Source organism: Pseudophryne corroboree, chromosome 4 (assembly GCF_028390025.1).
Source record: "Pseudophryne corroboree isolate aPseCor3 chromosome 4, aPseCor3.hap2, whole genome shotgun sequence".
Taxonomy (NCBI): Eukaryota; Metazoa; Chordata; class Amphibia; order Anura; family Myobatrachidae; genus Pseudophryne; species Pseudophryne corroboree.
The window spans coordinates 380,407,664-380,426,502 of record NC_086447.1 but is presented as its reverse complement, the minus strand read 5'-3'; the positions used below and the strand labels follow the sequence as shown (position 1 = coordinate 380,426,502).

The 18,839-nt window shown below is 42.1% G+C and overlaps 1 protein-coding gene across 2 annotated transcripts in view; it reads right to left on the bottom strand.

Annotated features, from left to right (window-relative positions):
- MYOM2 (myomesin 2) overlaps positions 1–18,839 on the bottom strand; it is a 226,877-nt gene that overhangs the window by 159,332 nt on the left and 48,706 nt on the right. For both annotated transcript variants that reach the window (XM_063916675.1, XM_063916676.1), the window contains 4 exons: positions 15,697–15,854; positions 15,131–15,223; positions 4,031–4,119; positions 981–1,028 (listed from right to left, as the gene is read on the bottom strand). In XM_063916675.1, coding sequence (XP_063772745.1) covers positions 981–1,028; positions 4,031–4,119; positions 15,131–15,223; positions 15,697–15,854 — 388 coding nt within the window. The remainder of the gene's footprint in view (positions 1–980; positions 1,029–4,030; positions 4,120–15,130; positions 15,224–15,696; positions 15,855–18,839) is intronic.

The window sequence follows — 18,839 nt, the reverse complement described above, 5'->3', positions numbered from 1 at the left end:
GTACAATATACTGGACAAGAGGGCTATGTTACTGTTCATTGGACAAAAGATATAGACTTATGTACCAGGTAAATTGTGTCTGTTATTGGTGAAAAGGCATCATATTGCATGGTTGGAGTACTAGTCACATATAATGTGTAAACTGGCCACTGCAACATTAGGTACAGGTCAAGTGAAGTTATACAATGCTGGTCAATGTGAGGTATATGAGGCATTCACAAAACAAGCTAGTACAGTACAAACAGATGGTGTTATGTGTCTATGGAGAACCACTGTGATGCATGTTATTCAACATATTAAACTGATTGAAGGTTTATGATTTAAATAATTAGTACGATATGCAACAATTACAAAAATGCAGTGAAACCTGAGAAAATGCCATTTTCTGAGGTTTGACTGCATTCCCCATATGCACCAAGCTCTGGAAAGCAAAACTTTCTGCAGCTTGGAGCCAATTTAATAGAATAATAATTAAAAAAAACCTAGTAACTATGACATTTTAATTATGTATACATATTTACTAAGTAGGACAGCTTACCCATTTACCCTTCATTCAAGATGGCATATGGGGGGTAATTCCAAGTTGATCGCAGCAGGAAATTTTTTAGCAGTTGGGCAAAACCATGTGCACTGCAGGGGAGGCAGATATAACATGTGCAGAAAGAGTTAGATTTGGATCGGTTATTTTATTTCTGTGCAGGGTAAATACTGGCTGCTTTATTTTTACACTGCAAATTAGATTGCAGATTGAACACACCACACCCAAATCTAACTCTCTCTGCAAATATTATATCTGCCTCCCCTGCAGTGCACATGGTTTTGCCCAACTGCTAAAAAATTTCCTGCTGCGATCAGCTTGGAATTACCCCCATGGTATAGTACAGTTCTGACAGTGTCCCCCCAAAGCAAGTGCCACCGCTAGGCATGTGCCTAATGTGAAATTTGCCACATTGCGCTTTAATACTAGAAGATTTACTTACAGTGTGGAAACAAACCAGCATGCAGAGGTTCTTCATCTCCTCGAAATCCTGCAAAATGATGTCATATATGATAATCAGCACACTTAATTTTAATGGTACAATTAATGGTGCATTGCTGTTTCTGTAACGAATATAAATTAAATACATTATTTAAATTATCACTTTCTAATGATGTCTTTGTTTAACAGTTTTTTGAAGGTAGAAAAATGAAATAAAAATGTGGCCAACAGGAAAATATCCCCCCACCCACCCCCACCCCTTCCCTCCCCGTAGCCAGGGCACCTGGGTTTCTTTCATGGCAGGCAGCTCGCCGATTGCCTGTCTTAGCAAGCAGATTGACCCGTTTGCGGAGGTGGTACATGGCCAGGAGAGGCAGCCAAGGACTGAGTGCAGTCTTCTTGTGAGACAATGCACCTCACCCAGACAGATCTGCAGCTCTGCCACACCATACAGTACATCAGAGGCAGAGCGGGTCTATATGTGGCAGTAAGGTAAGTTAAGCACTTCCTCCCTCTGTTCTGTGCTGGGGTGAGATGATGATCTGTCTGAGGGGGAAGGGGGGTTTCTGTGCTAGGGGGAGATCTGTGTGTGTGTGGGGGGGGGGGGGGGGGGGGCTTTTTTTAGCACAAGTTCAATAGGTCTACAATGTGTGATATATGCAGGAAACTGGAGAATCTATTTGCACCACAACTAAGCAATGTACAGTGTCCTGATAAAGAGCACTGTGACTTCATGCTGTAACTACCTACAAAAAACATCTTTATCTCCTGCAATATTTGTTTCCTGCAATATTCAGTGCACGGATGTCCCGGTTTATGTTCAACACTTGTTTGGAGGTATGGTTTTAGAGCTATATGTTTGTGGGCCAAATACTATTAAAACCTTTGTGCTAACAATTCTGTGTAGGTAGTCAAGGATGACATGGGCAACCAAAAGCTAGCTGGTCAACACTACTGTACTGTAATTTACTTATGTAACCTAATTGTAGAGTGGGAATGAAATGCCCATTTTATGGTGGTGGGCTCAGGAACCTCAATTGAGGGGTTTCCCATGTGGATTGGAGTCAATGTTTTATTAAGAGACAATTTTAGGGGGGGATTTATGGATAGAGATGAAGCACAAAATTTGCTAATCAGCTGGTAACTGTAATGTTACTGTGCTAGATAAATGACAGTTAGAAGCTGGCTGGTTGCTTTGGGAAACTTCTCCATTTTGTCTCTCTCCAAGGTTTGATAAATGTCCACCATATATACAATCTGTAAAGCCTAATGATTAATATGTATAGCACAATATGTTAAACATTTCTTTGGCTTGTGTGACTTTTACTGACTCAAGTACCATCATATATTTTCTTGCTAGGACTGGATTGTACACAAGGCAATCAATTGCCTATGGCTAGATATTAGCACAGTTCCCTGGACCGTAGGCATGCATTATAGTTAATTTAACTAGTCCTAACATAAAAATAACTAGTCCTATAATAAGACTGCATAGACCACAAATAGGTTGAACTCGATGGACAATTGTCTTTTTTCAACCTTAGTTACTATGTTACTATGTAATACAGATATGTCCTCATACATCTTTGCTACAGTCGTGCCAAACAACCCATCTCAGCACGCCAGCCCTCGTAAGACTCTGCTAGCTCTGGGCATCTTTTGTGGAGCCACCACCCGAGGGGAAATAGAACCTTGTGGCGATAAAAGGTCGTTACCAGGCATGAAGCCTGGTGAGTGCAGCGAGCCCACGAGGGGACACGCTGCGCTCGAGGACGGGATTCCGGCTGTCGGGATTGTGGCGGTTGGGATTCTGCCTGTCGGGATTCCGGCGTTGGTATTTCAACCATCAAGATCCCATCAGTCAGGCAATCATACTGATCCCAGCGACGGGAACCCCCGACAGGGTAACAGAGTGACGGGGGCTGCAGCATGGCTCTCATTAGCCATGTTCTCTGTCTGCCTTCTGTAGGGCCAACCAGAAGACGTCACTTAAGACTGTGGGAGTGGGAAGATGCATACACATTTGACAATTTTTTATGATTTATCATTTCTGATAAATCAGAATCGGTAAAATCATTATAAAATATTGTCTAATGTGTAACTAACCTAAGGCTGTGTACACACTAGACGATATAGTGGATGATGTTCCCGATTCCGACACATCGTTTACAATATCGTCTAGTGTGTATCCTCTAAATGGTCAACTATGTGTGCTCCCTAGGCCACTTGTGACATCGCCTGTCGCTGTACATGCAGCTCAATCTAGCGATGTTGCAAGTGATGCCATGGCCCAGCTCCTCCCCCACCACCACTCCGTTACTGCTGACATCAGCAAGTGTGTCTGCACTTACCGATGTTGGCACGGGTCCCATTGCCACCGATACCGCCAGGTACACACATCGTTAAGTGTTTACCCTGCATAAGTCTTACCACCTGTACAGACCTAAAGATTTAGCTGTCCAATCTGTCTGGTGGGAACAAAAATTTGGTAATGTATGGGAGCAAATGACAATCAACCACTTGCTCCCAAACACTGGAAAACAGACAATGGTTATTCAGATAAATTGGCTAAATCCGTTTGAATTAACACATTTATCTGAACAATAGTTTTTGTCCATTTTCCAGCGTTCGGGAGCAAATGGCTGATTGTCATTGGCTCCCATACGTTACCAGATTTTTCTTCTTACCAGACAGAATGGACAGATAAATCTTTAGGTGTATACCTGGCTAATTATGACTGAGCTAATTAATTTGGTATGTGACACTTGCATATTTGTGTGCGACAATCTCTGAATCTGTACACAAAGTGATGTGATGCAGTGGCCACAGCTTTTTCCCATGCTAAGTTCTGTTGTGTCGCATATAAAATTACACAGCACAGTCTCTGGGTGCTTCCTAGCTGCATTGCATTGCGACTACGACTCATCTTCGGCAAATACAGAGCAATACCATTTATGGTACAGATCTTCATTCGGACCATGACTGATTTACTTCTACATTAGGTGATTATGATTAGTTTGATGTTTTTTGTCTTCCCACCATCATACTTACTTCTTACAATGACAGCAGCATTGGTAGATGACTGTCCATGCACATTCCTTGCTACTGCTGTGTAGGTTGCCGTATCATTAGTATCAGTTCTGAGGAAAACATTAAAACAGAAATATAATTGAAACTATTTTGTGTCACCGTAAATTCATACAACACCCCTGTAAGAAAGACTGCATCAGTCTGCAGACTAGATGCAGCTGTACGCCCGCATGTCCTGATAACCAATAGGAATGCTGCGACTTGTACTACAGCAGCTTGTGCACATACTGCATTAATAATAGGCACTATTAATACAAAAACATACGGAATTTTATTCCTAATTATTACAGAGAATGGATATGTTGTAGGTAAACTATAATTTTATTAATACTGCTTTTTTATATACAATGGAATAAAACATCAAGTGCAATTCTCAATCATGCCACTTGGTGGCACTCCATGGAAAGAAAAGTTCAACTGTTAGTCAAATACTGTTCAGTACTTGTGGATTTCATTAATAATAATAAAACAAGCTTTTATATTGAAGTACATTTTTTATCACTAAAATTATTAGTCAGACACATGTTTAAGCTATGATCTGGTAATGTCAGATACGGTACCTCATGGCACAAGCAAAATACATTGCTAAATATGTGCACCATAAACAAAGTACATAAAAGTAAGATGGACTTACAATTACACCGTCGGTGGGAATAACAAGTAATACAGTTGGGATAAATAAATGATATATATATATATATATATATATATATATATATATATCTGTATATATATTCTATTTTATTTTTAAGGGTGGGCTAGCTTGGGAGTGCATAATAGTATAGCATAATATGCAAATGGGTTATTGGGAATTGCTGATTGTTCTGACTTCTGTGGTGCATGCCTTAATAACCAGACTTGCATGAGGTAAAGTGAAATCTGTTTGCAACTTACACAGTATTATAGAAGCAAAAAAAAATAGAGACGAAAAAGAATGAGTAAGCAAGCATGATTGTAGGATATTTCTGTAAGACGTTATGTAGTTGCCTCTCAGATGAAGAAAACAGATCTACTGTTACCATCAATTTTCAAGAAAGTAAAGTAGGGTTCAACTTCTGAAGTATGAGATTTGCATAATGACCAGGAAGTAAATAATGTGTACTGATGTGTATTGTATACTGCACATGCTGTATGCCAAGTGTTTTTGCTTTCCTTTTACTGGTTTTATGCTATAAACTTCTGTGTACAGTATATCCACCAATCCATGGCACCCCTGCAAGTGTCCTGATGCACCCCAGTGTGCCACGGCACACAGTTTGAGACCACTGGACTAGTGAATAAAAAGTGTGCTGTAAGGTACATGATACCTGATTTCTAAATAACCGTGTTGCAGGATATGTGTTAAGATGGTCCTGATAGGAGTGCTAATAATTGCTGGTAATTTACAGCAGTCATCCGGAGATCTCACAGTGTGTTACTGGCACACTGCTCTCCCGTCATGTGCCCTTTTTAAATGATTATGCTGAATTTTGTGTGTCACGCCTGATCTTTAGCTCAGAGGAGTATTACGCATTTTTTAACATGTTCTGGTAAACGGACCACTGAAAACTAAATGCCTGATTCAGAAACAGGCGCTGTGTCTTTGTATGCAACAGCTCTGTGATAATATGGTAATGCAGCAGGAGGTGTCTTGTGTAAATAGACATCTCCTGACGGCAACTGTGATCTGCTGCTGTGTCTGAGGATGCAGCATCGAATATCATATGCATGAACATTGGTCATCTGAGTAACCCTGAGGTTACTCTGGATGGCAGGGATATTAAATTTGCGCTACTGAAGCCAGCAAAGCTGCATCCAAGGACACAACCACTGGCTTCAGCATGCCAAAAAAATGGGTCTCATATAGCCCCATTTTCTGTAACACTGTTCTCATTTTGCCCCTAAAAGGCTGCAGTTTTGTCAAAGGCACTGCAAGTTGTGTCGCAAAATGAGATCTGCACATGCGCACTATGGCATCCGAGATGTATGGAAACATCGGGTTTGTGTACATCTCTGAATTAGGCCCTAAATGTGGGCTTGGCACACTTGTGCACTTTCTGTTATGTCCACATGCAAAAAACAAAATGTTGCTTTGTAGGAAAAGATTTGAAAATGGTACATAACAGGTAGAGAGGGTGCTTTTATGGGGGAGTTGCCTGGCTTGAGGGTGTACCAAGTGCATTTTGCCTCTACTGTAACTTGGTTATTCTTCCTCAGTTGGACTATTTCCCTGGGTTAGATGTTACCAGGCACAAATGTAATGGGAAAACATGCAGCAAATTCTAAGGATATATTAAGGAAATATTGGAAATATTAAGGAAATATTGATGGAAATATTAAGGAAATATTAATATTGATGGAAATATTAAGGAAATATTAAGGAAATATTGATGCAATAGTTTAATGGATAAGCTACAGTGTGTGCAAAAAAGAGGAGCAAACCAGCAGCCACAAAAATACAGCTGACCCCAACAGCTCTGGCACTCACTGACCCCCACCCCTTGTCTGGCACTCACTGACTCCAACACCAACACACACTTACTGACCATAATCCCTCCAACACTCACTGACCACAACCCCTTCGGCATTCACTTACCCCAAGGCTGTGACTGCACACTCCATGAACCACAACCCTTCCAGCATTCACTTACCACAAGCCTGCAGCTGTAAGCTCCGGGAAAGGGTGATTATTACTGCTGGAGGTTACAAGCTTTGGGGGGAGGTAGGGCGTTAAGGTGTTGCTGCCTGCAGCTGCAAACTCCATGGGGTTAGGTATCTGCCTGCAGCTTTAAGCTCATGGGGGGGTCAGGAATCACAGTCTGCAGCTGCAAGCTCCTGAGATGGGGGCTTGTATGTTAGGTATTGCTGCCCGCGAATGGGAGTCAGGTATTACTGTTCACAGCTGCAAGCTCCAAAGCAGGGGACGTTGGGCCCCTTGGATTGTGTGGCCCATGGGCAACTGCCCATTAAGTCCACACAAAGAGACGGCTCTGCACTATACAGATGCGTCAAAACTCTATTTCTTACACACGTCTAAAGATATTTACCATTGCTTAATACACCAGCCATTTGCATACAATAGAGGAAGCCATTTTGTGAGCTGAACAGTTATTTGGAAGAATACTAGAATAAAGCACCTTACTGCATGTGGTATTGGTGGTCATTCCGAGCTGTTCGCTCTGTAATTTTCTTCGCATCGCAGCGATTTTCCGCTAATTGCGCATGCGCAATGTTCGCACTGCGACTGCGCCAAGTAAATTTGCTAAGAAGTTTGGTATTTTACTCACGGCATTACGAGGTTTTTTTCTTCGTTCTGGTGATCGTAATGTGATTGACAGGAAGTGGGTGTTTCTGGGCGGAAACTGGCCGTTTTATGGGAGTGTGTGCGAAAAAACGCTGCCGTTTCTGGGAAAAACGCGGGAGTGGCTGGAGAAACGGGGGAGTGCCTGGGCGAACGCTGGGTGTGTTTGTGATGTCAAACCAGGAACGAAACTGACTGAACTGATCACAGTGGCAGAGTAAGTCCCGAGCTACTCAGAAACTGCAAAGAAATTTCTATTCGCAATTTTGAGAATCTTTCGTTCGCAATTTTGCTAAACTAAGATTCACTCCCAGTAGGCGGCGGCTTAGCGTGTGCAATGCTGCTAAAAGCAGCTTGCGAGCGAACAACTCGGAATGAGGGCCATTATTGTCTCCTTCACACAATAATATCTGCAGTCACCAGATTCTTCTTACTGAATTAATTCAGGCAAAACTTTTGGGATGAATCATTTTCTCACAATTATTCACTTTTAACCATTCTTAAAACATTCCAAGAAACATTTGAGAAAAATCGCCAAAAGCAGCCCTCATCCACAAAAGTCAGTATACCTGAGTCACCTAACTCCATCCTAACAGCATTATGTACTTTCATACGGTATATTCTGCCCTTTTTGTGTTTTGTTGCTACGCTACAGATAATAATGTAAACAATATTAAACTTGCAGATACTGTAGGTCTTATTATGTTACTTATATATTTAATACTCAGACAATAAGGGGCCCATACATCAGGCGGGCGTGGTTCGTTGGGTCAACAGTATCTAAGTCGACAGTCATAAGGTCACCCACTGTTGGTCGACAGTGACTAGACCTGACATAGGTCGACACTTTCATTAGGTCGACGTGGAAAAGGTCGACGTGATTTTTTTTTAAAAATGGTGTCGTTTTCTGTGTAAAGTGACCGGGAAGCCCAATTAGTGTACTGTGCCCCCTCGCATGGCTCACATTGCTCACCATGCTTTGGGCAAGGTACCTCACTCCGCTGCCGCTGGGCTCGACACAGGTTACTATTCCCAATCGTAGTCCACGTGTATCATAAAGTATGAAAAAGTTAAAAAAAATTTAAAAAAATGTGTAAAACTCATGTCAACCTTTTCATGTGTCGACCTTTGCCAGGTCGACCTAGTGACCATGTCGACCTAAAGACATTCTCAACCTAACGCGGGGCAATTCCCTATTCTGCCGTTGCCTAGTGTGAGGGATCGGGAAATCTGATTCCCTGGCAGATTGCTGATGCCTATGTCTCCGAACAACGGATTGGAACAGTAGGACGGGGATGTATGGCCCGCAATAGTGGTGAGTCTTTTACAAATATTTTTCTTTTACCTGGAATCTTAGACTCATGAATGTCCAAACAGTAGACTAGCTAAGCAACAAATAAGTGGGAACTGATAGAGAAATAGATGGAAATTAATTCCTTAGACATTTTTATAATTAAATGTGATGCTCTCATCTTGGCGCCTTAAATATTTTCCAGTCCAGCCAAAGAACACCCAGCATATGCATATAGACAAATGTCACCAGGAAAAAGCTCACTAACATTAGAGTACAGTCAAGATGACAGCCAAGAAATTCCAAGCTGTTTTAAGTATCAGCAGATCCAATTGCATACAGCTCAGCAACATGCTATGAACAGCTGAGAATACTAGATGAGTACAGAGACACTATCTTCTCAAGCAAGAAACAAGTGCTTCTCTCCATACAATTCATTCATATACTGTACTTGCTGGCCTAACGTGCTTATTCAACCAAAAACGTTAGTAAAGTCAATTTCTTCTTAAATGTCTGTGTCCACCTCTGTCCACTGCTTTTATTGCAGAGCGGGTTCTCTAGTGTAATCAAACATAAACTCAGCCTCCGATTTGGTCCTTATCTAGCCCTGAACAGGAAAATGTATTATACAACATCCATCCTCAGAGACATTATTAAAAAGAATCAGTGAAGCTCGACACATGAACAGAAATGATTCTTATATCGCACGGCACAATGTGTTGCAAAAGAAAATTAATAACAGAAAGTTAAAAATAACTTTTATCTGGTTTTCGTATGCAGTACTGTATCTGTAAATAGATGCCATATCGTTAGATTTCAGTGAAACACAGAAATCATTGACACCATTGAAAGTGAATATCATTTGATGTGTTCTGTGATTTAAAAAAAATCAAATAAGAAGCACAAATTTTTCTACCAGTATTATTTGATATTTGTAACTGGAAGAATAATATTTTGCATCATGCAAAGAAATTACATAATTTAGATATTGCTTTGATAAATTAACACCAAATTTTACGTTAATATCCCAGTAGTCACCATCCCGACCGTGAGAATACCGAAAGCGGCATCCCAACGATCAGAATCCCGACTGGTACATATGGTAGGTACTGGGGTTAGGGTTAGGCTGCAGGTGGGGAGGGGGGATGCATCTAGAGTTAGGCTGCAGGAGGGTACAGTTAGGGTTAAACTATGGGAGGGGTGAGTTAGGTTCAGGTTAGTATTGGGTTAAGTATAGGCATAAATATAATGGGTGCAAGGGCTGCCATTGCTACGGGGCCCCGAGGCTTAGGGGTGCTGGGACCCAGTTGAGTAACATACCAATTTCCCAGATTTGCCTGCTAAGCAACTGGGTCTGATCCATTGCCCTGCCTGAATTGTGTGACTTTCTATTTTCAGTGAGAGGAATGCATTGTGAATGCTATAATGTAATGTGGCACAATATGAACTGGAGGCCACTGTATTGTGGCATAATATGAACTAGGACACTAATGTGGCATTATTTGAACTGGAGGGCATTCTAATGTGGCACAGTACGAACAGGGTGATGTCACCATTCAGACCGTCGGGATGGTGACTGCCGTGATGTCGATACCATCCCTTGTTCCTCACAGTAGGGATGACTTATACTACTTTCACAATAAAATCCCAGGTCCGAACCGAATTAGTGATCACAGTTTCTACCCATGTCATAGCCGCTCTAACCCCTTTCACACTACAAATGTGTTTGCCATGCAAAACGAGTGTGAAATCATTAAAAGTGGAAGTCATCGCACAGCTTTTCCAATCCACCAATCTGCAGCTTTTGAACATAAACCGGGTAGAATGACCTTGATCCCTCTTTCACACTGTAGTGTATCCTGATCTATCCCATGAATAACCCTGATAAGAACCAGGGTTCACGGACAAGGCACACATAACCCACTTTGACCCTTTCACACCAACATATGACCCAGGTTTACACATCAATTTCCCGGGTCAAATGCTTGGTGTAAAAGGGTATTATAGTCACACACAAAGCAAATGCATTGCATGCTGGAAAATAGCTACATATTTCCACCTGTATTCATAGATAGAGGAAAATATATATCTGCACCAGCCCTACACATCCACTTATGAGAGCAATCACCATCCAGGGGTTAAAGTGGGCCGGAATGGGGCGGAGCTGCATTTCGTAAGTTGTATTTGGAGGTCGGAAAGTGTTCCGCCTTGCCTGGCCCACCTTGTAGACTGTGTACCACGACTACCACTTTAATTGATGAGGCAGGCTGGGCTGGCAGTGCTAGACAGTGATTCCCTTAAGTTAGTTGGGGTGTGATTTGACATGGAGTATGTAGGCTAGTGCTAGCTCTTCCACTAATCTCCCACTAAAATCTGTTGTCTTTGGGGTACCCGGGACTGTTTCCTACTCTGTCGTGGGTCGATCTTCTCTGAAGCCCCTCTGCCTGCCTCTGGTTGTTCTTGCCTGCTGGGGATCCTTTGCTCACCTGCCTGCAGCACCCAGCTCTGGTCCCTGGCGCCTATGGCAGTGTGGCTCCTTTGTCTCTCCTGCCTTGCTCACATGCTCCCTGTTACTGCTTTGTGAGGTATATAATATGGCAGCACCCCTTCATATTCACTGAAATGTATTTACTAAGCACACTCTAGCAGCAGAGTACAAAGCAAACAGACAAAACCTACGCTGAACCAAACAACTGCAACCTGACTTTGACCTTCACCACACATCTCCCATGTTCTAATTCAGTTCAACCATATGGAAGAATAACAGAGGGGAGTGTACTTTATTAATAGTATGACATTTGCTTATTTTATTCTGGCCTTATGTTTAATGAATGTTTAATGAAATCACTTGCCACGCAGGTTTGTATGCTAAAATATATTTATGTAGAATTATAACTTGTAATGTGTATTTAATATTTGTGGGCATTATGTGTATAAGGGGCACTACTGTGGGCATTATATGTATAAGTTGCACTACTGTGGGCATTATATGAATAAGGGACACTACTGTGGGCATTATGTGTATAAGTTGTACTACTGTGGGTATTATGTGTATAATGGGTACTACTGTGTTGTGTAACATGTAAAAGGGGTACAACTGTGTAGCGTAACATGAATAAGGGGCACTACCGTGTGACAAAATGTGAATAAGGGGCACTACTGTGTGTCATAAATGTGAAAAAGGGGCACTACTATGTGGTGTAATGCGAATATGATTGTGCTACTGTGTGGTTTAATTAGAATTAGGGGGACTATTGTGTGGCCATGCCCCTTCATTGTGAGATCACACCCCTTTTTGTGGCATGCACCTTTGGTGTGCACTGTCCATTTATAAAGTTTGGGAAGAATTACACAATTTATAGTTTGCAGGGGGTGCAAAAACCCTAGCACTGGCCATGAGTTCGCCTAATGGGAGGGAGAATAGGTGGTGGGGGACATGAGTTCCACCTCTCCAGTACCACTTTAAGCCACCATTATTATCAGCATGCAATTGCACAGGCCCTAAATTGGTGTAAAAGATCCTTTTTCAATCGCTTTGGTGTAAAAGATCCATTTTCAATTGCTGGGTAAGCTCACCTATGAAAAGGCCGCAATTCCATCTATATGCCCATAGCATGATTATGGCAAACTTATTGCACTGTTGCTGGCCAGTTATAACCATTTTGCTGCAAGCATATATCAAGTTGGCATCAATGCTACTCTGAATAGCCCACAGATCCACAAAGATGCATATGTACACCTCAATTGCCCTTACATGTGTGACCACTTTATTTGTGATTCTAAAACAGACATACAGTAGTGACTATAGTAGGAGAAGATTGGTGATCACATTTGTATATAAGACATACAGTAAGCACAGAGCCTAACTTTACTTTGAGTTGGTGAATTATTTTACAGCATTCTGCATGACAGGACTTGTATATGAGCCCATGACTGTGTTTTGCTGCTATTTGATAGGTGTTGTATGCTTTAGCCTCAAACCCTTACTGCATTATAAACATCCAATTCTAACCTCAATCATTTGCTTTGCCTATATATCACTAGTGCAGGTTGATACATACAAGGTGTGGCGAATAAATAACAAGACTGATGCTGTAATTTGTGTCTTTTTATATTATTAAGCACATTTTAATCTGTTCCCCTTCTATGTACTCACCTTCTGCATCCACCCACCGCTGCTTTCTTATTTTCCATTGGTCAAAGCTGTGCTGTAGCTCATTATCTGTCAGCTGTCCCAACAACTACATCATTTTCTTCTACAGTAACTGATGCAAAACAGGTTCCCTTTGTCTTTAGGGAAAAGAAAGAAGTCCCAGGGTGCTAGGTCTGGCGAGTATGGAGGGTGTTCTAGCACTGCAATCTGGTTCTTGGTCAAAACTGCTTCAAGGAGAGATCTGTGTGGGCTGATGGATTGTTCTGATGGAGGCTGAAACCATTTTTCCACAACTCTGGCCTCTTTCTTCTGATTCTTTCCTGCAGTATTTCCAGAACATATTTGTAGTAAAGTTGATTCACTGTTGAGTCTTCTGGTACCCAGTCTGGCAAAATAACTCCATTGATATCAAAGTAAACAATTAACATAGCTTTGAATTTGGATTTGCTTAGATGTGTCTTGTTCATTCTTGGTGATGATAGTGTTTTCCAGTGAATGACTGCTGTTTTGTCTCAGGATCATACTGGAAGAGCCATGTTTCATCAAATGTAATACCTTTATCTAAAAATGTAAATCCGCTTGAATTTGTTTCAATATGTCTGTACAAATTTGCTTTTGATTTTCTTTCTGCTCGGCAGTAGGAAGCCTTGGAACCATCTTAGCACAAACTTTTGTCATGTTATGATCTTGATACAAAACTTGCCTAACAGTTTTTTTTGTTGATGTTTGCCATTTCTGCTATCATTCGGATGCTAAATCACCTGTCAGCTAAACTATTTTCTTAATTTGTTTCACATTTTCTTTTGTTTTTGATGTACAAGGCCCTCCAGGGAGTTTATCATCTTCAGCATTCTTATGACCATCACTAAATCTTTTGTGCCACTCAAACAAATGTGCACATGACATATAATCCGCCCCGTAAGCCTCGGTTAGCATACGGAAAGATTCGGTGTGAGTTTTGTCTAATTTAACTAAAACTTTTAAGTCAAAAAGTTTCTCTTCTTTTGAGCTAAGCATCAAGAACTCAACTTCTTCAAATGCTGTGTGACAGCAATCTATCAAAATCTTTTGGTATAGTCCAAGGTCAATGTACACCCACTCCCTTTTAACTCATGCAGTATTGTTTCATTTTTTACAGTACAGTCTTGTTATTTAATAGCCAAACCTCATGTAAGTGATGGTAGAAAGTTTGTGAACCTTTTAGCATTTTCTAAATTTCTGCATAAATTAATGAATGTAAATGTGTTAAAATAGTCAACAAAGTCAGAGGTTCTCTACTTCAGTCCTCAAATTCCTCCAACAGATCATGTTTTCAGATTTCTTTAATTATGAACAGCTGATTTAATCCATTTTGCTTGTTCACTAATTATTTACCCTGTTACCAAAGACTGAAATCCTGTAACAAAGTACATGTAAACCCATTTTTTTACTTGCATAAGTCTTTTTATTTTTGCATTTTTTGTAGGTCATATCACCCAAATGAGATAATTTTCAAATTATCATTGTTAACTTATATTTTGCCCCTGATAGTCAAAAACTACATACTGTAGTTTCCAATCTACCTACTTGTAAGCTACAAATGTCATCTCACATGAATTAATTCAATATGAAACTAGCAACAGTGGTCAAAGATCTTATATTCCCCTTATGTACATAGTCTCAAAATAACTCGGCAAGACTACCATGACCTTTCTACTGTATATTGATGCTACAATGTGTCAGCTCTCTTAAGAGTGAGTCTTGTACAATATGTGGCATAGTATGTGATATTTTATGTATTGTCCTTAAATACAGTACGATAGTAGAAAAATGAATAACATTTAAAAGTAGTATGGAAGGCAAGGTGTACAATCTTCCACTTATTGGCATGACGTGATTGCATGAGATCATGGCTTAGTTAATTTCAGTGCTGGACTGGGACATGAGGGGCCAACCGGGTGAATGCAGCGGAAAAGGCCCATGCTTAGGGTTGTGGCCAGCCATTATAGAGTCTTGGCTAACAATTACAGTGTGCATTATCATGGCCCCTTGACAACTATATATAGGAAATACTGCAAGTCCGTGCATGATAATGTACCAGATTAATAACAGCAATGCACTGTAGACAATACACAATAGTCATGCGCAGTGGGGCCCACCAGGGGTTTTCCTGTACCCGTGTGGGCCAGTCCAACCTTGGCTAATTCATACTGTATATGGTTATAAATATACATAATTGCAACAAAGTTGGAAGGATGCGTGACATGTCTGATGTTTCATACTCTACCAATACCAGTCATGAAGTACTGTTGCAACAACGTACTATACTGTATATGGTAATACAATAAAGTACCCTACCTGTATATTTCCAAACTATTCACTCCATATTTGCTTTCAATTCTGTACTTTCCTGGATCACTTGCTGGGCAAACCAAAGATTCATTTTTGTACCTACCAGAAATAAAAGAAACATTGATTTAATTTAATTAAAGCCAATAGTATAATAACTTAACACACTGATGCATTGACTGTCTTTTGTTAAAGCAACAAACAATTTAATTAAAGCTTATGGCTAGTTTGCAGTAGGCAGTGTCAGCTTTTACAGCTTTTTAAAAATGGAATGTAAAGCATGTACTATCTATGCCTCTATAGGAATGGAGCGGAGTCCAAGTTTCCAACTGTGTGAAAAACAAATTAAATGGGGAATTCATTTAGAAAATGAATATTAAAAGTACTCAACTCTTTCTTTTATGTTACAGGCATAAAAACCAAGTCTTAGACCAACATACAGATGGAATGTACAACAAAAAACATAGGACACATTCCTCAAAACAGAATGTGGTTTATATTCATTATTGGTAACTTTTATCTAAACTAAAGGGGGTTATGGGTATACATACTGTAGTTCTTTATATGTCACTTACCATTGTACAACAGGTGTAGGATACCCTTGCACGGTGAAGAAAAGCTTTACAGGCATCCCTTCCCAAACGGTATGTGTTCTGAGACGTACCAAGATATCTGGGGCTCGAGTTATACAATCTTCATGGATTTGTCTTTGTAGCGCCAGCTTTTCCTCTACCTGTTAGAAAAAATAAGATTTTACTTACCGATAAATCTATTTCTCATAGTCCGTAGTGGATGCTGGGGACTCCGTCAGGACCATGGGGATTAGCGGCTCCGCAGGAGACAGGGCACAAAAATAAAGCTTTAGGATCAGGTGGTGTGCACTGGCTCCTCCCCCTATGACCCTCCTCCAAGCCTCAGTTAGGATACTGTGCCCGGACGAGCGTACACAATAAGGAAGGATTTTGAATCCCGGGTAAGACTCAAACCAGCCACACCAATCACACCGTACAACTTGTGATCTGAACCCAGTTAACAGTATGACAAACGTAGGAGCCTCTGAACAGACGGCTCACAACAATAACAACCCGATTTTTTTGTAACAATAACTATGTACAAGTATTGCAGACAATCCGCACTTGGGATGGGCGCCCAGCATCCACTACGGACTATGAGAAATAGATTTATCGGTAAGTAAAATCTTATTTTCTCTGACGTCCTAGTGGATGCTGGGGACTCCGTCAGGACCATGGGGATTATACCAAAGCTCCCAAACGGGCGGGAGAGTGCGGATGACTCTGCAGCACCGAATGAGAGAACTCCAGGTCCTCTTTAGCCAGGGTATCAAATTTGTAGAACTTTACAAACGTGTTCTCCCCCGACCACGTAGCTGCTCGGCAGAGTTGTAATGCCGAGACCCCTCGGGCAGCCGCCCAGGATGAGCCCACCTTCCTTGTGGAATGGGCCTTGACAGATTTAGGCTGTGGCAGGCCTGCCACAGAATGTGCAAGTTGAATTGTGCTACAAATCCAACGAGCAATCGTCTGCTTAGAAGCAGGAGCACCCAGCTTGTTGGGTGTATACAGTATAAACAGCGAGTCAGATTTTCTGACTCCAGCCGTCCTTGAAATATATATTTTCAATGCTCTGACAACGTCCAGCAACTTGGAATCCTCCAAATCGCTAGTAGCCGCAGGCACCACAATAGGCTGGTTCAGGTGAAACGCTGACACCACCTTAGGCAGAAAATGAGGACGCGTCCGCAGTTCTGCCCTGTCCGAATGGAAAATCAGATATGGGCTTTTATACGATAAAGCCGCCAATTCTGACACTCTCCTTGCTGAAGCTAGGGCCAGTAGCATGGTTACTTTCCATGTAAAATATTTCAAATCCACCGATTTGAGTGGCTCAAACCAATGGGATTTGAGAAAATCCAAAACTACATTAAGGTCCCACGGAGCCACTGGGGGCACAACCGGGGGCTGTATATGTAGTACTCCTTTTACAAAAGTCTGGACTTCAGGAACTGAAGCCAATTCTTTCTGGAAGAAAATCGACAGGGCCGAAATTTGAACCTTAATGGACCCCAATTTGAGGCCCATAGACAATCCTGTTTGCAGGAAATGTAGGAATCGACCCAATTGAAATTCCTCCGTGGGGGCCTTCCTGGCCTCACACCACGCAACATATTTTCTCCAAATGCGGTGATAATGTTGTGCAGTCACCTCCTTCCTGGCTTTTACCAGTGTAGGAATGACCTCTTCCGGAATGCCTTTTTCCTTTAGAATTCGGCGTTCAACCGCCATGCCGTCAAACGCAGCCGCGGTAAGTCTTGGAATAGACACGGTCCCTGCTGAAGCAGGTCCCGTCTTAGAGGTAGAGGCCACGGATCTTCCGTGAGCATCTCCTGAAGTTCCGGGTACCAAGTTCTTCTTGGCCAATCCGGAGCCACGAGTATCGTTCTTACTCCCCTTTGCCGTATAATTCTCAGTACTTTTGGTATGAGAGGCAGAGGAGGAAACACATACACTGACTGGAACACCCACGGTGTTACCAGAGCGTCCACAGCTATTGCCTGAGGGTCTCTTGACCTGGCGCAATACCTGTCCAGTTTTTTGTTGAGGCGAGACGCCATCATGTCCACCTTTGGTTTTTCCCAACGGTTCACAATCATGTGGAAAACTTCTGGATGAAGTCCCCACTCTCCCGGGTGTAGATCGTGTCTGCTGAGGAAGTCTGCTTCCCAGTTGTCCACTCCCGGAATGAACACTGCTGACAGTGCTATCACATGATCTTCCGCCCAGCGAAGAATCCTTGCAGCTTCTGCCATTGCTCTCCTGCTTCTTGTGCCGCCCTGTCTGTTTACGTGGGCGACTGCCGTGATGTTGTCCGACTGGATCAACACCGGCTGACCCTGAAGCAGGGGTTTTGCCAGGCTTAGAGCATTGTAAATCGCTCTTAGCTCCAGTATATTTATGTGAAGAGACATCTCCAGGCTTGACCATACTCCCTGGAAGTTTCTTCCCTGTGTGACCGCTCCCCAGCCTCTCAGACTGGCATCCGTGGTCACCAGGACCCAGTCCTGTATGCCGAATCTGCGGCCCTCTAACAGATGAGCACTCTGCAACCACCACAGAAGAGACACCCTTGTCCGTGGCGATAAGGTTATCCGCTGATGCATCTGCAGATGCGATCCGGACCATTTGTCCAGCAGATCCCACTGAAAAGTTCTTGCGTGGAATCTGCCGAATGGAATCGCTTCGTAAGAAGCCACCATCTTTCCCAGGACTCTTGTGCATTGATGCACAGACACTTTCCCTGGTTTTAGGAGGTTCCTGACAAGTTCGGATAACTCCCTGGCTTTCTCCTCCGGAAGAAACACCTTTTTCTGAACCGTGTCCAGAATCATTCCCAGGAACAGCAGACGTGTCGTCGGGTCAATTGAGATTTTGGAAAATTCAGAATCCACCCGTGCTGTTGCAGCACTACTTGGGTTAGTGCTACTACGTCCCCCAGCTGTTCCCTGGACCTTGCCCTTATCAGGAGATCGTCCAAGTAAGGGATAATTAATACGCCTTTTCTTCGCAGAAGAAACATCATTTCGGCCATTACCTTGGTAAAGACCCGAGGTGCCGTGGACAATCCAAACGGCAGCGTCTGAAACTGATAATGACAGTTTTGCACCACGAACCTGAGGTACCCTTGATGTGAAGGGCAAATT